The sequence below is a fragment of the Cyprinus carpio genome, chromosome B18, assembly GCF_018340385.1.
Source record: "Cyprinus carpio isolate SPL01 chromosome B18, ASM1834038v1, whole genome shotgun sequence".
Taxonomy (NCBI): domain Eukaryota; kingdom Metazoa; phylum Chordata; class Actinopteri; order Cypriniformes; family Cyprinidae; genus Cyprinus; species Cyprinus carpio.
This window is the reverse complement of record NC_056614.1, coordinates 16,706,937-16,725,709: the sequence shown is the minus strand read 5'-3', so window position 1 is coordinate 16,725,709 and position 18,773 is coordinate 16,706,937. Positions and strand designations below refer to the sequence as shown.

The following is an 18,773-nucleotide window of genomic DNA, read 5'->3' as shown; positions in this document are numbered from 1 at the left end:
AAATGAAACACTCGAGTTTTCGTTGAGCTCATCCTTTATTCTTTTGTTCATTGTTTAACCAGTCATACTCGTGACATTTCGATGTCTATTCCGGAGAACTTCTGGAGAAATTTCATAAATTTGCTTTAGGAACACAGTAGTTAGTTATACAAATATATATATTTGAACAGTTTTTCAAAACTAAATAATACTTACAAACATGGCATGTTCAACATTATCAACATCCACACACTAAACACCTAAAGCTTTTCTTAAAGCATCAATTAACCACTGAAATATCAGTTATACTTTGTTCAGTTTTCATTCCGAAATGAATCTTAATTCGATTTTGTCCAATTACAGTGACAATTTTTTTTCTTAAAGGTTTGACATATGAAATGATTTGTGTGTGACATTTGGAACTACTAGACAAAAGTGCAAGATAAATGCATATTAAATTACACCAGAACACATGTGGTGCACACATTATGGACAATCTATCATTACTAGTATAGAATAAGTGCCTTACAGTCATAAACATGTCTAAGAATGTGTTACAGCTCAAGAAGACCTTTGATACCGAATCACCAGTTTGATAAGAGTGTTTATGCTCCTCTAGGTGAAATGACCATGTTAAACTGGTTACAGTCCCTAAAAGATTTTGCAATTAATGTCCAAACATGAAATCTGGTTTACTCCTTTCAATGATTTCTCTAACTTAAAGCATATGGGTTCATTTTTCAGTCACTCTTATTTAGTTATTGGTTTGAAAACAAAAACATGATTTTTAAATGTCATTAATTGTTCTATCAGAACATTTTGTACCATTATTAAAAAAAAAAAAAAAAACATTCTTATCAGTTCTGACACAGGAAATCATGATAAGCGCGATATCCTTTAAAGCTTGTTTTCATCACTTTGAAAGGAAGAATCCTGCCTTCATTTATTGAGGGGCTCACATTTAGAGTAATGAATTAATATTAATAATACCAAATCAAGTGAACTGGAAGTCTACATTAGTTCTATTTCATATCTGGTCCTGAAAGACATGCAGCAGAAGACTAAATCATTTGAATGACTTTTTCTTGCTCTCTGTCTGCTGCAACTACAGACTCAGTAGCCAGCATCACTTGGTAACAGCATGGATGGCGTGTGCTAGATATCCAACGTTTGCAGACGTCACACCAGCCACAGAGATCCGGCCGTCTTTTGTCATGTATATAGAGAATTCTTTAATCAGACGCTCCACCTGACAAAGAGCCATAAAGAAGACAAGCAGAGAAAAGCCAGTGAGAAATAATGAAAATAGCTGAGGTCTTATCAGAGATTCCCAGAATGCACTTCCACTTGACTTGCCTGCTCCGGTTTGAGTCCCGTAAAGCAAAACATTCCGATCTGTTCAGTGACATGCTGCCAGTTGTGAGTGGAACCCTCCTTCTTCAGGTTGGACACAAGCATCTCCCTCATCTTAATGATGCGGTCGGCCATGTCTTTCACCTCCACGAGCCTAAGAGAAAAACAGTAAAGCCACAGTCTGTACAGCTCAGTTCTCATTGGCTGTGTTTGTGATGGGACTTTATCTCAGGACTCACCATTCTTTGTAGAGTTCAGGCGTGTTGAGAATGGTGGAGGCGATACGAGCTCCATTCATAGGGGGGTTGGAGTAGATGGGCCGTATGAGAATTTTCAGCTGGGATTCCACACGCTTAGCCTCTTCAACATCCTTACAGACCACCGTGAAGCCCCCTACACGCTCACCTGAAGACACAAAGGTACAGAGCACTGACCTAGAGCACTTTCCTATTCTTAAGTATTTTTATCAAAAGTGACAGTGTAAAGAAATTTATATTGTTACAAAAGACTTATATTTCAAATAAATGCTGATCTTTTGAACTTTCTAATAATAAAGAATGCTGGAAAAATTTAGTTTCCACTAAAATAATTAAGCAACACGACTGTTTAACATATATTATAATAAAATGATTCTTGAGGACCAAATCGGCATAGTGGTTTTTGAAGGATCACGTGACACTAAAGACTTGAGTCGTGGCTGCTGAAAATTTAGCTTTGCTAAATTTTAGGGCTGTCAAATGATTAATTGCATACAAAATAAAAGTTTTTGTTTGCATAATATATGTATGTGTTCTGTGTATAATATATATATATATATATATATATATATATATATATATAAAAATACACACACATACAGTATATATTTTGAAAATATTTACATGTATTTACATAATTTATATTATATATAAATATATTTAATATATAAACATAACATTTTTCTGAAATATATACATGCATGTGTGTGTATTTATATATACATAATAAATAAACACAGTACACATATATATATATTATGTAAGCAAAAACGTATATTTTGTATGCGATTAATTGTGATTAATCGTTTGACAGCACTACTAAATTTATTTGGCAGTTATCTTGAATTGTAATATTTACAATATTACTGCTTTTACTGGATTTTTTTATTAAATAAATGCAGATTTGGTGAGCATAAGAGATGTCTTTTATAAATATTTTTACTGACCCCAAACTTTGAGTATTCAAATATTCAAGACACACTCAATTAAAACTCTTAAAATTACAATATATTAGTGTTGTTTGAAGTAAATATATCTTGTATATATGTGTTGTATATAAATGTAATATAAGTGCAAACTGAGGATTTGTTTTAATAATATATTCGATGCTCACCATACAGGCCCATGTTCTTAGCAAAAGACTGGGACAGAAGAATGTTGTGCCCCTGCTCAATGAAATCACGCACAGCCCAAGCATCACGATCAATGTCACCACTGGCAAATCCCTGGTAGGCCATGTCAAAGAACACCAGGAGATTTCTCTTCTGTTGAAATGAGAGCGAAGAAACTTATTATCACTGACATAGCCATTCATTTGAGACTTTTATTGGTCCAACTGGTCAAACACAAAGATAAGGTTATATTTATAATATATATAAGCTTTCCGACTATATCTCTCTGTCACTTTACTGTGTGGGTTTTCTGAGACCTATGGTCAGCTGGATTTTGGGCTTTAATTTAATGCCAGAACCAGTTACCTTGATCAGAGCGGCCATCTCTTTCCACTGCTCGGGCCTTGGGTCCACTCCTGTGGGATTATGAGCGCACGCGTGCAGAACAATCACACTCTTCTCAGGGATTTTCTGAAAGAGATTTAATATTATTAAATAAATCTTATTTATAGGATTTTCCCCCACACTTTATTAATACTTGACTATGCAAAGAAAAGGGGGATCAGAAGAAAATCAGAAAACTAAAATGCAACAAATGTATAACGTGTATCCCCAATAAAGTACAAGATATAAAAACGTTTTTCTTACTGAAATATCATCCAAGGCTCCTTTAAAGTCAAAGCCACAGGTTTTGGGGTCATAGTAGGAGTAGGCCTTTAGCTGCATGCCTGCATCTCTGAAGATAGGGGTGTGGTTTCCCCAGGAGGGTTTAGGCAGGTACACATCCCGAGACGCATTGTGGAATCTTGACTAGCCAAGAAAAAGTGAGAGAGACAGAGCTGCGACTACTTGTGGTGAGCTACATTTCATATGTTTTAACCCCCTTTCAATCAATAATCACCAGACATAACAACAGAGTCAACAGTGATCATCCACTTCTTCAGTAGCCTTGGTTCCAGAAAAGTATTATTATAGTCTTGAACAAGAGCAATCTGGCCTAACACAGCACCACAAACTCAAAAAAATAAAAAACATACCACAAAGTTAGCACCAACACGTAGAGATCCAGTTCCTGAGATAGTCTGGACGGTGATGCTCTGTGGGCAAAGAGAACTGGCAATTAACAATCACATCTAATCATTTAATAATCAAAAGACTTCCTTTCAAAATGTTTTGCTTTAAACTACTTACTCTTCCGCTTTTTAAGACCTCATTATCAGGTCCAAGAGCCAGCTGAGAGCAGGCCTTTGAAAATTCTGCCAACCCTCCAATAGGAAGGTACTCTTTATCCAACTTCTTAGCAGCAATCTGGGCCTCAGCCTGACAATACCAAAATCTGTCATTTGTTTTGGGCAGGGATTAGAATATTAAAGCTTTAGTTGGCTGATCGGAAATGGATAGCATTATGGACAATTGCTGATTTAAATGTAGGCCAGCTATAAAAACAAAAAAAGTCTTAGACGGTAAAATAATATAAACAGGGTGAAACTTAACAAGACAATAGCGTAAAGTACGGCAATTGTTACATTATAATAAAAGGGATAGTTCACCCATAAATAAAAACATTTGCTCACCCTCTACTTGCGATTGACCTCCATTGTATTTTGTTATGAAAAAATGAAACTATGAAAGTCAACAGCAACCATCAACTTTTTGGTTACCAACAACCTTCAAAATATTCTCTTGTGTGTTCAACAACTGCAAGAAATTCATTCAGGTTTGGAATAACTTGTGGGTGAGGAAATGTTACAGAATTTTCATTTTGGGGTGAGCTATCCCTTGAAGGTGTGTAAGATATGTAAGATAGCACCTTTCGGACACAGCTCAGAACAAAGGGCTTGCCCTGATCATCTCTATAAGCTCCTACTCCGAGGTTCATCTTCTTGGGGTTGGTGTCACGCTTGAAAGCCTCTGTGACACCCAGGATGGGATCAGGGGGTCCCATCTGTACCTCAGTCCACCATGAGCTGAGAAAAATAAAAAAAAAGTTAAGTATTGAGTGCAAGTATGCTGCTACAGCCAAATAGTTATTAAGTTGGCTTGAAAAAGCCAACTTACTGATCTACTATCTAATCTTATTATTATTAAGTTGGCTTGAGAAAGCCAACTTACTGATCTACTATTTAAACTTATTAAGTTGGCTTGAGAAAGCCAACTTACTGATCTACTATTTAAACTTATTATTATTATTATTATTCTTCTGAGACTAAATTTCTGACTGCTACTCCTCCTAGAGCTTTAACTCTACAGACTCCAAACTCAGCCCAGCTCTTCAGACTGATCTGACTCGAGTTGCTATATCTTTTTAGACTGATTGGACTTACGGTTTTCATAAAAATGAAGATTAAAAATCATAAAAATCCCATAGACTTACATTGAAAAGCCTCTGCTCATCTGAACATTCCGTAAACTCCAACTGTCAAAAATTCAAATCTAAACACACTGAAGCTCATTACACTCAATCAGACATGCCTTCTTTGTACTATTACTAACCCATTCAAACTTATTCAGACGCATCTATCTATCTATATATCTATCTATCTATCTATCTATCTATCTATCTATCTATCTATCTATCTATCTATCTATCATCTGACTGTTTCTATCTATCTATCTATCTATCTATCTATCTATCTATCTATCTATCTATCTATCTACCTATCTATCTATCATCTGACTGTTTCTATCTATCTATCTATCTATCTATCTATCTATCTATCTATCTATCAATCTATCTATCTATCTATATATCTATCGATCTATCTCTGACTGCTTCTATCTATCTATCTATCTATCTATCTATCTATCTATCTATCTATCTATCTATCTATCTATCTATCTATCGTCTGACTATATCTATCTATCTATCTATCTATCTATCTATCTATCTATCTATCTATCTATCTATCTATCATCAGACTGTTTATATCTATCTATCTATCTATCTATCTATCTATCTATCTATCTATCTATCTATCTATCTATCTATCTATCTATCTATCTATCTATCTATCGTCTGACTATTTCTTTCTATCTATCTATCTATCTATCTATCTATCTATCTATCTATCTATCTATCTATCTATCATCTGACAATTTATATCTATCTATCTATCTATCTATCTATCTATCTATCTATCTATCTATCCTAGCAACATGCTAATAATGTTAGAAACATGCTAGTAACTTGTTAATCATGCTAGCGACATGCTAGTCACATGCTAATCATGCTAGAAACATGCTAGTGACATGCTAGTAACTTGCTAATCATGCTAGTGACATGCTAGTAATTTGCTAATCATGCTAGAAACATGCTAGCGACCTGCTAGTAACATGCTAATCATGCAAAAAACATGCTAGAGACATGCTAGTCACTCGTTAATCATGCTAGAAACATGCTAGTGACATGCTAGTAACATGCTAATCATGCTAGAAACATGCTAGCAACATGCTAGTCACTCGCTAATCATGCTAGAAACATGCTAGTCACTTGCTAATCATGCTAGAAAACATGCTAGCGACATGCTAGTCACTCGCTAATCATGCTAAAAAACATGCTAGTCACTTGCTAATCATGCTAAAAAAAACATGCTAGCGACATGCTAGTCACTTACTAATCATGCTAGAAACATGCTAGCGACATGCTAGTCACTCGCTAATAATGCTAAAAACATGCTAGTCACTTGCTAATCATGCTAGAAACATGCTAGCGACATGCTAGTCACTCGCTAATCATGCTAGTGACATGCTAGTCACTTGCTAATCATGCTAGAAACATGCTAGCAACATGCTAGTAACTTGCTAATCATGCTAGTGACATGCCTGTCACTGGCTAATCATGCTAGAAACATGCTAGCGACATGCTAGTCACTCGCTAATCATGCTAAAAACATGCTAGCGACATGCTAGTAACTTGCTAATCATGCTAAAAAAATGCTAGTGACATGCTAGTCACTTGCTAATCATGCTAAAAACATGCTAGTGACATGCTAATCACTCGCTAATCATGCTAGTAACTAGCTTATCATGCTAGAAACATGCTAGTAACTTTGCTAATCATGCTAATGACATGCTAGCTCACTTGCTTTATTAAACTTCTTAAACTTTTCAAACCTTTCTAAACTTTTCAAACTTTCTGTTCAGGCTTTCTCAAGCCAACTTAAAGTTTATCTTAACGAACTTTTTTATCTAGTTATTATTATTATTCTTCTGAGACTAAATTTCTGACTGCTACTCCTCCTAGAGCTTTAACTCTACAGACTCCAAACTCAGCCCAGCTCTTCAGACTGATCTGACTCGAGTTGCTATATCTTTTTAGACTGATTGGACTTTACGGTTTTCATAAAAATGAAGATTAAAAATCATAAAAATCCCCCATAGACTTACATTGGAAAGCCTCTGCTCATCTGAACATTCCGTAAACTCCAACTGTCAAAAATTCAAATCTAAACACACTGAAGCCCATTACACTCAATCAGAGATGCCTTCTTTGTACTATTACTAACCCTTTCAAACTCATTCAGACTCATCTATCTATCTATCTCTATCTATCTATCTATCTATCTATCTATCTATCTATCTATCTATCTATCTATCTATCTATCTATCTATCTATCTATCTGACTCATCTGACTATCTATCTATCTATCTATCTATCTATCTATCTATCTATCTATCTATCTATCTATCTATCTATCTATTATCTGACTGTTTATCTATCTATCTATCTATCTATCTATCTGACTGTTTCTATCTATCTATCTATCTATCTATCTATCTATCTATCTATCTATCTATCTATCTATCTATCTATCTATCTATCTATCTATCTATCTATCTATCTATCTATCTATCTATCTATCATCTGACTGCTATCTATCTATCATCTGACTGTTTCTATCTATCTATCTATCTATCTATCTATCTATCTATCTATCTATCTATCTATCTATCTATCTATCTATCTATCTATCTATCTATCGTCTGACTATTTCTATCTATCTATCTATCTATCTATCTATCTATCTATCTATCTATCTATCTATCTATCTATCTATCATCTGACCATTTCTATCTATCTATCTATCTATCTATCTATCTATCTATCTATCTATCTACCAATCATATCAAAATATCTATCTATCTATCTATCTATCTATCTCTATCTATCTATCTATCTATCCTAGCAACATGCTAATAATGTTAGAAACATGCTAGTAACTTGTTAATCATGCTAGCGACATGCTAGTAACATGCTAATCATGCTAGATACCTGCTAGCGACATGCTAGTCACTCGCTAATCATGCTAGCGCCATGCTAGTAACTTGCTAATCATGCTAAAAACATGCTAGCGACATGCTAGTCAATCGCTAATCATGCTAAAAACATGCTAGCGACATGCTAGTCACTCGCTAATCATGCTAAAAACATGCTAGCAACATGCTAGTCACTCGCTAATCATGCTAAAAAACATGCTAGTGACATGCTAGTCACTCGCTGATCATGCTAAAAACATGCTAGCGACATGCACGTCACTCGCTAATCATGTTAAAAAACATGCTAGCGACATGCTAGTCACTCGCTAATCATGCTAGAAACATGCTAGCGAAATGCTAGTAACTTGCTAATCATGCTAAAAAACATGCTAGTCACTTGCTAATCATGCTAAAAACATGCTAGCGACATGCTAGTCACTTGCTAATCATGCTAGAAAACATGCTAGTGACATGCTAGTCAATTGCTAATCATACTAGAAACATGCTAGCGACATGCTAGTAACTTGCTAATTATGCTAGCAACATGGCTAGTAACTAGTTTATCATGCTAGAAACATGCTAGTAACTTTGCTAATCATGCTAATGACATGCTAGTCACTTGCTTTATTAAACTTCTTAAACTTTTCAAACTTTTCAAACTTTCTAAACTTTTCAAACTTTCTGTTCAGGCTTTCTCAAGCCAACTTAAAGTTTGTCTTGACGAACTTTTTTATCTAGTTATTAGTGGTGCTTGCCGAAGGCAAAGCATCACTATTACTATGCTCCATACTTATTATTATTATTCTTCTTCCGTACAAATTTCGGCGCGTAACTAGTCCCGCAGTTTTTGTCACAGACCCGCAAAAGAGGCGTCAAATCGTGCGGCCTATTCGGGAATGGTGTGCTATGACTTTTATAAGCGATCGGGCGTACGATGTTCGTACAACGGGCGAAATATCGCCCGAAAAATCGCATAGACAATGCATTGCGGCCAACTTTGACGGATCGTAGCTCCGAGAGAGAATTTCGCAGAAACATGTGAATCACCACATTTGGAGAGGGCTATCAGGCTGTGCGAGAACATACCCCACAGTGGGGTATAAGTTGTACCCCTGGGGCGCAAGAGCCCCCCAAAGTTGCCCCATAGACATACTATGGTGAGGGATCGCCCATGAAACAGCGCGTTTTTCCTACTATGGTACTTTACCTAGGAGTATGGCATTGAACATAACTCTGGATCACAATGTCATAGAGACATGGGGGTGGGCTCATTTTAATCAGGCAGCCAATCAGTCTGTCAGGATTATTGTGAAGCAGTCAAGCCACGCCCTAGCAACCATTTAGGGCCCCTTACTAACAAACTCCATAGACTTCCATTGAAAAAGATCAAATGAATATCTTTGGATAGAAGTGTCATAGAAACATGAGGGTGGGCTCGTTTGACTCGGGGCAGCAAACGACCAATCAGGAATCACCTTCAAGACTTCATAGCCACGCCCCTAGCAACCATTTAGAGCACCCTAGCAACCCAAAGCATAGAGGGATATCTTCAAATCTAAATATCATAAAGGCATGGGGGTTCGTTTATGTCATTCATACTGGAAAGCAGCTATCATTCCCAGCTGCCAAGCCACTCCCTAGCAACCAAACAGAGTACCCTAGCAACCGTTTTGCAAGACCTATCTCTCTGCATCAAAACATCGTAGAGACATGGGGGTTGGCTTATATTGTCAAGCATCCTTTGGAGTATCATCATTGGGAGCTGCCAGGCCACTCCCTAGCAACCAAAGAGAGTACCCTAGCAACCGTTTTGCAAGACCTATATCTCTGAATCAGAACATCGTACAGACATGGCGGTTGGCTCTTTTGACTCATGCTAGCAAACTGGAATTCCAACATGCTAGCCATGCTAGCAGTGAATAGCTACATGCTAATAGTGATTAGCTAAGAGATAAATCAGGCTATAAACTCTATAAAAAGAAACCCAAACAACCGAGGGCCGAGTTTTGCCACTGCAAGCACCACTCACATTTTCTTCAGGAAATGTACATTCTAGTTATTATTATTCTTCTGAGCCAAATTTTAAACACTATCTCCTCCTAGAGCTTTCAAGCTAGAACCACCAAACTCGGGTCAGACCTTCAGACTGGTCTGACTCGGGTTGCTATATCTTTTCTAACTGATCCGGCTTATGGTTTTCGTAAACCAGACTACCAAAACCACCTTAAATCCCATAGACTTTCATTGAGGGGGTGCAAACTTTTACAAAATAAGACTTATAATGTATTTAAGTTGTCTACTACAATAGCAAACCTTAAAAACTCCCTACTGAGAATACAGCTAAAACCAGCCTAAGCTGATCAGTTGCTTTGGCTAGTCTCCCAAGCTGGTTTTTAAGTGGTTTTGGCCACTGTCACGCTGGTCTTAGCTGGGTTTTAGCTGGTTTTTTACTGAATCCACTGGTTTAAGCTGGTTTTGGCCGGATTAGCATAGAAACATGCTAACAACATGCAAGTTACTCACTAATCAGACTAGAAACATACTTCTAACATGGTTTTTAAAGTGGTTTTGGCCACTGTCACGCTGGCCTTACCTGGTCTTAGCTGGTTTTCTTTACTGAATCAACTGGTTGTAGCTGGTTTAGTATAGAAAAAATGAAAACAACATGCTAGTTACTCACTAATCAGACTAGAAACATGCTTTTAACATGGTTTTAAAGTGGTTTTGGCCACTGTCACGCTGGCCTTAGGTGGTCTTAGCTGGTTTTAGCTGGTTTTCTTTACTGAATCAACTGGTTTTAGCTGGATTAGAATAGAAAAATGTTAACAAAATGCTAGTAACTTGCTTATCAGACTAGAAACATACTTCTAACATGGTTTAAAGTGGTTTTGGCCACTGTCACGCTGGCCTTAGCTGGTCTTAGCTGGGTTTTAGCTGGTTTTCCTTTACTGAATCAACTGGTTTTAGCTAGATTATCATAGAAACATGTTAACAACATGTTAGTAACTTGATAATCAGGTTAGAAACATGCTTTTTAACATGCTTTTAACATGGTTTTAAAGTAGTTTTGGCCACTGTCACGCTGGTCTTAGCTGGTCTTAGCTGGTTTTAGCTGGTTTTAGCTGGTTTTCTTTACTGAATCAACTGGTTTTAGCTAGATTATCATAGAAACATGCTAGCGACATGCTAGTCACTTGCTAATCATGCTAGAAACATGCTAGCGACATGCTAGTCAATCACTAATCATGCTAAACAACATGCTAGTCACTTGCTAATCATGCTAAAAAACATGCTAGCGACATGCTAATCACTTGCTAATCATGCTAGAAAAATCATGCTAGCGACATGCTAGTCACTCGCTAATCATGATAAAAACATGCTAGTCACATGCTAGTCACTTGCTAATCATGCTAAAGACATGCTAGCGACATGCTAATCACTTGCTAATCATGCTAGAAACATGCTAGCGACATGCTAGTAACTTGCTAATCATGCTAGTGACATGCTAGTCACTTGCTAATCATGCTAGAAACATGCTAGCGAACATGCTAGTCAATCGCTAATCATGCTAAAAAAACTTGCTAGTGACAAGCTAGTCACTCGCTAATCATGCTAGAAAACATGCTAGCGACATGCTAGTAACTTGCTAATCATGCTAGTGACATGCTAGTCACTTGCTAATCATGCTAGAAACATGCTAGCGACATGCTAGTAACTTGCTAATCATGCTAAAAACATGCTTGTCACTTGCTAATCATGCTTAAAAACATGCTAGCGACATGCTAGTCACTCACTAATCATGCTAAAAACATGCTAGTGACATGCTAGTCACTTGCTAATCATGCTAGAAACATGCTAGCGACATGCTAGTCACTTGATAATCATGCTAGAAACATGCTAGCGACATGCTAGTCAATCGCTAATCATGCTAAAAACATGCTAGTCACTTGCTAATCATGCTAAAAACATGCTAGCAACATGCTAGTCACTTCCTAATCATGCTAGAAACATGCTAGCGACATGCTAGTCACTAGCTAATCATGCTAAAAAACATGCTAGTGACATGCTAGTCACTTGTTAATCATGCTATAAAAACATGCTAGCGACATGCTAGTCACTAGCTAATCATGCTAAAAACATGCTAGTGACATGCTAGTCACTTGTTAATCATGCTAGAAACATGCTAGCGACATGCTAGTCACTTGCTAATCATGCTAGAAACATGCTAGCGACATGCTAGTAACATGCTTATCATGCTAGCGACATGCTAGTCACTCGCTAATCATGCTAAAAAAATGCTACTGACATGCTAGTCACTCACTAATCATGCTAAAAAACATGCTAGTGACATGCTAGTCACTTGCTAATCATGCTAGAAACATGCTAGCGACATGCTAGTCACTTGCTAATCATGCTAGAAAAATGCTAGCGACATGCTAGTCAATCGATAATCATGCTAAAAACATGCTAGTCACTTGCTAATCATGCTACAAACATGCTAGTGACATGCTAGATACCTTGCTAATCATGTTAAGTACATGCTAGTCACTTGCTAATTATGCTAGCAACATGCTAGCAACTTTGCTAATCATGCTAATGACATGTTAGTCACTTGCTTTTAATGCTAGCAATATGTTAATCACTTTCTTTTTTAAAATTTCTGAACTTTTCAAAATTTTAAATCTTTTTAAACTTTTTAAACTTTTCAAACTTTCTAAATTTTTCAAACTTTCTGGTCAGGCTTTTTCAAGCCAACTTAAAGTTTGAACACAAACTTTACTATCTAGTTACTGCATATTATCATAGGAAATTGATATTTAAGTTAAAGCACATTTAATGATATTTAAAAGTCTAATTGATATATAAAAGTTACATTTTACTTTCAGTCTTGGATTCACTTTTGGAAGTAACTGAGGTCAAACACTCTTATAGCTGTAAACTCTAAAGAATGTGGAGCAGTGCCGAAGACTTAAGTTCAAACATCTCTAATATTTAAAGTGAAAAAGTGAAGTGACGTGACATACAGCCAAGTATGGTGACCCATACTCAGAATTCGTGCTCTGCATTTAACCCATCCAAAGTGCACACACACAGCAGTTAACACACACACACCGTGAACACACACCTGGAGCAGTGGGCAGCCATTTATGCTGCGGCGCCCAGGGAGCAGTTGGGGGTTCGGTGCCTTGCTCAAGGGCACCTCAGTCGTGGTATTGCTGGCCCGAGACTCGAACCCACAATCTTAGGGTTAGGAGCCAAACTCTCTAACTGTTAGGCCATGACTTCCCCCTCAAAATAGACCACCTTGTCTTTACACTGTCTGACTCGAAAACCAATTTGTGTATACATTAGGAGAACTATCTAGCCATTCTTTTGAAGTCTCATTAAAATTTCTCCAAGCTGTATTAGTTTATCATAAGGCGATTATCATTACAGAGCTTCTGTTCTTTAAACTGGAAGGAAAGTCATTAAAAGCTTGAACTACACTGCTAACCTCGTCTAACGCCATTCATGAGACTTACAGTCATGTCTGAACTCAAACCTGGAGTTAAAAATCCCTTTACTGTTAAACACGTCACATGTCTGTGTTTGTTCTGAAGGATGCTTGGCCCACAGTTTCAGAATGGCCACGTCCTTCTAAATTAAGAAGGTCAACTCTGTAATTACCGGTGTAAAATGGGAGTATAATTCCAATGTAAACCCCACCCACATAAAGTACTGCAAATACTCCAATGGAAAAAGGTGCACAGCGCCCCACCCTCTGCTTCAGAACCAATCATGTGTCATGCTCACACACTACCCATTTCAACCTGGCTCTAAATGTCAATCACCTTGTATCATTCAGCAACCAGAACTACAATAAAAACCATACTACAGTACAAGCACAGTTGCTTTTATCCTCAACAGGCAAAACATTAATTAATAACAATAATGTAATTTTTAAGGAGCATATGGGGCTTTATGTAGACATGCATGCTTCTGACTGAGAATGGGCTGTAGTGATTGGCCAGTTTTGAAGAAGAATGTGTAATGAGGCGTTACCAGAGCATATTTTTTTGTAATGTTAAGTCACATTTAAGTACACTCAAAGGGAACAAAAAAAATTAATAAAAAAATAAAACAAATAAAATGTAGATAAAAATAAGCAGATATAAAAACAGGTACAGTTTTTTTATTGGTTTGGTATTATTTTCACAAGCAAGTGATACATTTTCAAAACTCTAAGTACTAATCTCACAACAAATCATCAGAAGTGCACTTTTTTTCAAACATTTCATCATATTTTCAATTGTTTTAGTACAATACACACAATCAGAAAGTATCCTTTTCACTACACAAAATAAGTGTTTCATCTATATAAATGTTTCATTCACAGTACCGGTAACTGCCTTTCATAAAGCTCTTACTTTCAAACTTTTCATTTGTATGACTTCTCATTCAGTTTTAATACATTTGTCTATTATTTAATGGTTAATCAGTAAATCATTTAGTGCATCTTATATATATATATATATATATATATATATATATATATATATATATATATATATATATATAAACTCAATAGATATATAGTTTCTATACAACTTGATAGCAATTTGGGGATAATAAAAATGCAATGAATTATTTTTACACTAAAAGTGATTTATCTAAAATGATAACCACTATTTTGTGTGTGTGTGTCTTTATCTACTTACTGTAACCATATTTTGGGGACAATTTGGTAAACAGAAGTAAGCAAAACTTGACAAAATTACCTTCAATTTGAGGACGTCTTCATTTGTAAAAAATATGCATTTTGCTATTTTTGAACATACAACAGGAAACAAGGGAGAGGAACTGATCAGAGATGTATCAGAAGAAGGGAAACAAATGGCATCAAATACAGGATTTTACATTACATTATGCCATGGGATACTGTATACAGAAGTATTACCACGGTAAAAACTGCACATTACTATAACTCACCCTTTATCTGAAAAGTTCAGCTAGAGTATAGATTCAGTCTTATGGCACAGTAAGGACATTTACTGCATTGACAGTAAACTCTGTTCTAGCACAAAACCTTATGGCCATATCATAACTTCATCACACCTTTTGATAACACACTGGATAAATACTTTTACAAACTTTAAGTATTTTATGTGAGATATGTGAGTTAGGTAATGTAAGTGTATTTTTTAGCACGTCAGTTATTGCCTATATTACTGTAATTATTTCAGCAACAAAAGTGATTTTAAACATGAATCTTGCATTGTTTGCTCTTGGATGAACTGATTTTTAAAAGTACTAAATTGAAAGAAGATCTTACTGTTGTGTTTTGGTGATTAAACCAAATGTATTGTTCTCAGTACATATCACAATGATCTTGGGTTTTGAAATAATGATTATGTGCCATGAAAATATGTGCAACTACAATGAAATCATGAGATCATGTTTTCAAAGAATGTCTAGTGGTGTTACAAGTGATGAGTTTAGAGTTTTGTACTAAGAGTTTTGAAAATGTACACCTTTCTTATGAAAATTGTAAAAAAAAACTGTAAATAACTGGATAAATGTTTAATTAATGTTCTTTAAATTTAAATGCACTGCTAGTTTACAAAAGGTTAAGAGAAATTTTAAAATTATTGTACAAGTAGATGAAAATTAATTATCAGAGAAAATAAATTAAGTTGATGACTTTAAAAAGTGCTCTTGCTAAGTTCCTGGTAACTAGCAGCATCAGTGATTACTGATGTAACTTAATACTTTTAAAAACAGAAACAACAGTAAAAGAAAGAAAAAACTCTCTCAAAAGGAGGTTGCTTTGTTTAACTCAAACTTACAAACTATCATGCAATAATGCCACCACAATAACATAAAAAAATCTATGAACAACCTTAAATCAGACGGTAGCAGGCCTAGTTGAACCTGATACATCAGTAATGTCATTATGAACATTTAACGTGAAAAATATCTCGCCAGTCTGCTGATCTCCTGAACTCTGCTCGATTATCAAAGCCCTGGTATATGATAACTTCTGACATTGACCGTCGTCGCTATTAAATATCGATGGCATTAATAACTATGTTGAATTATAAGCGCAAGGTTAATATCTCTTGTGATACAGTATAGTGTTATACTGTAACTTTCAGCGGCTCTGTGCTGCTCTAGCGCTCAGTCCGCTAAAGCTAGCACAAGCATACTTGGCAGCGGAGTGTTTACACAAGAAAAATAAAGCCTCAAGTTACCTTGCACGGAGTTGTAGGACTGCTAAAAAAGGGGCCTGGGCCCCTACACTAGTCAAAATCTTGGTGGATTTCAGCAGGGCCATTGCTGGAAGCCCAGATGTCTTGGTGGGAGAAAAAAAGCACACTGGCTGGCGACTTTAACTTGTCTGCTGCTTGTGTTGTTTATAGCGCCTCCAAGGACATTACATTGCATAGCGGCTGGAGACAAGAGGTAGTACAGTAAATTAAACAGCGATAGGAGTAAATGGGACTGAGACGTGGGTTAACCGTCAGAGGACTAGACAGCAACTAGGAGCAACTAGTCTGATGAGATTAATACTAAATTGAAATGTGTTGTCTATATATCCCTCTTCTGGGAAAAAGCTGGATGGCTGATTTTAGCCAAGTCTTCCAGCGTGGTCATATCTGATTTAGCAGGCTGGTTTTACATGGGTTTTGACTTCTTTAGCTGGTCAGGCTGGGAGACCAGGAGAACAACTAACTAAAACCAACAACACCAGCTTGGCCAGGCTGGAAGATCAGCTTGACTGGCTTAAACCAGCTAAGACCAGCAAATTAGCAAGGTAAAACATAGAAAAGAGTAGTCCTGGCCATTTGAATTTGTTGTTGAGACATTATGAAAAGAAAGACTAATTGTACATCTGTTGTGGTTAATTTGAAGTATTTAACTGCCCTAAATGTTGTGCAAAAGTATCTCGCTATTTTAAAAGTAATAAGATATTAAATGTCATAAATAAAATCGTTCAAAACCCGTAAAAGCTCCGTTCGTCTTCGGAACACAATTTAAGATATTTTGAATGAAAACCGGGAGGCCTGTGACTGTCCCATTGACTGCAAATTAAACAACATATTCAATTCCCATAAAAGATATGAAAGTCGTCGTCAAAATACTCCATCTGCCATCAGACGTGCAAGGGTTATATGAAGCGACGGGAACACTTTTTGTAAGTGAAGAAAACAAAAATAATGACTTTATTCAACAATTCCTTTGTCAACAGTATCCTCTGTGTCACTCCATATCACCGTAAGCTGCGTATGCTCTTCTGTATCATCCGTGCCACAAGGATGTGCTGTTTTCTTTCAAATCAAAGCTTAATGCATGTAAGAACAGCGCATCCTTGTGGCGCGGATGATACAGAAGAGCATACACAGCATACGGTGATATGGAGATCATGGCAGATGGAGTATTCTGACGATGATTTTCATACCTTTTATGGACCTTGACACTGTTATTTACTTGGCAATCTATGGGACAGTCACAGGCCTCCTGGTTTTCATCCAAAATATCTTAAATTGTGTTCTGAAGACAAACGGAGCTTTTACGGGTTTGGAACGACATGAGGGTAAGTGATTAATGACAAAATTTTCATTTTGGGGTGGAGTATCCCTTTAAAAGGCCTAATTATTGCTTGTGTATCACTACAGCTAATTCCTTTACCCATTTCCTTGGTTCAGACATTTTTTCATTATTCACAAGCTTTATTTGTTGCTCTTAAAACAGTGAATTTACTAGTGATCTGACTGAGATCCAGCACTTTCAAGAGTGAAGCAATGTGCACATTAACAATCTAGTGCAATAATAATAAGTGGCCACTTGGAGTCAATGTTGCGCCACACATCGCAGCAATTTTGGCATACTTGAACCCTTACTATTTAAAGAAGTGTAAATATAAGGCTCACCTCTTACAAGCTTGTCTTGGGATATAAAGGATGATGTCTTTATACTGCAGCTTTAATATAGCAGATCCTCTGCCTACGGTTGTTGTACCCTGCAGTTTAATTTCATATGCAGTAAATACTGACATATTATTACATATTATAATAGTGAAATATCAAATTTACTTTACAATTACTGCAAAAAATGCTTTGCATGTTTTTTTATATGCAAGTAAAGAATGAATCTGTGTGCCTCAACATGTATTTAACAGAAGTGACCATTTAACATCCACTCACTCAAGTCTTCTTAGTCACCATCCTCCTTTTCCCTTTTATGCTTTCAAATTTTCTGTGAGACTTATGAGGCTCACAAGGACATTAAAGGACTATATAATTACATTAGCGTACACTGAGTGGCCGAGAGCATTGGTGGTTCAGTGGTAACATCCTTGCTTGCCTTGCAGGAGATCCAGGGATGATAAACTGAGGCTGTTAAATATTTGTCTTAGAAGTTTAGTGTTTGTAGTTGCTGTAAGCTTCATCTTGAGCTTTGAGGCATATAGCTTGAAAAGTGGATTCTAAGCCTGTGTATGGTGTATTCTCACTAGTTTTGGTGTTGTTAATGAGATTTGTTTACTGTAATGAAAATACGTAGGTACACTGAAAAATACAAATTGGTGGTGAAACAGTTTTCACTCAAAAATTGCTAGTAGGTTTCACAAATAAAGACAAAGAAGCAGCAAATCATTGAATTAAACAAGAAATTTGAAATAGAAAGACTGAAATAGTATTATCCCGTAAAACATGCTCCAGTAATACTGGTTTTATTTTACAAGCTTCTGCTAAAAATATACATTTCAGCTGAAAGAGATCCAATCATTTACACAGATATGATAGGGGAAAGTTGCAGTAGCTAGAAACCAAAATTT

At 36.4% G+C, this 18,773-nt stretch overlaps 1 protein-coding gene across 1 annotated transcript; it reads right to left on the bottom strand.

The window, feature by feature from the left end:
• Positions 1 to 80: 80 nt before the first annotated feature.
• Positions 81 to 16,364, bottom strand: LOC122140433 (aspartate aminotransferase, mitochondrial-like). The gene is made up of 10 exons (XM_042744062.1): positions 16,189 to 16,364; positions 4,512 to 4,668; positions 3,893 to 4,021; positions 3,739 to 3,798; positions 3,350 to 3,511; positions 3,068 to 3,172; positions 2,704 to 2,854; positions 1,572 to 1,737; positions 1,336 to 1,486; positions 81 to 1,228 (listed from the first exon to the last, which is right to left on the bottom strand). Exons 1-10 carry the CDS (start codon positions 16,269 to 16,271, stop codon positions 1,106 to 1,108), a joined length of 1,287 nt encoding a protein of 428 aa, XP_042599996.1. The 5' UTR covers positions 16,272 to 16,364; the 3' UTR covers positions 81 to 1,105.
• Between the last annotated feature and the right edge of the window lie 2,409 nt (positions 16,365 to 18,773).

What these genes read in the sequence shown, in the direction of transcription:
- LOC122140433 (XM_042744062.1), bottom strand. Translation starts at nt 16,271, where the DNA reads ATGGCCCTGCTGAAATCCACCAAGATTTTGACTAGTGTAGGGGCCCAG. An exon ending in GTGTTGGTGCTAACTTTGTG is followed by an intron (nt 3,512 to 3,738) that starts GTATGTTTTTTA and finishes TTTCTTGGCTAG; the next exon opens with TCAAGATTCCACAATGCGTC. An exon ending in CGGGACTCAAACCGGAGCAG is followed by an intron (nt 1,229 to 1,335) that starts GCAAGTCAAGTG and finishes GCTCTTTGTCAG; the next exon opens with GTGGAGCGTCTGATTAAAGA.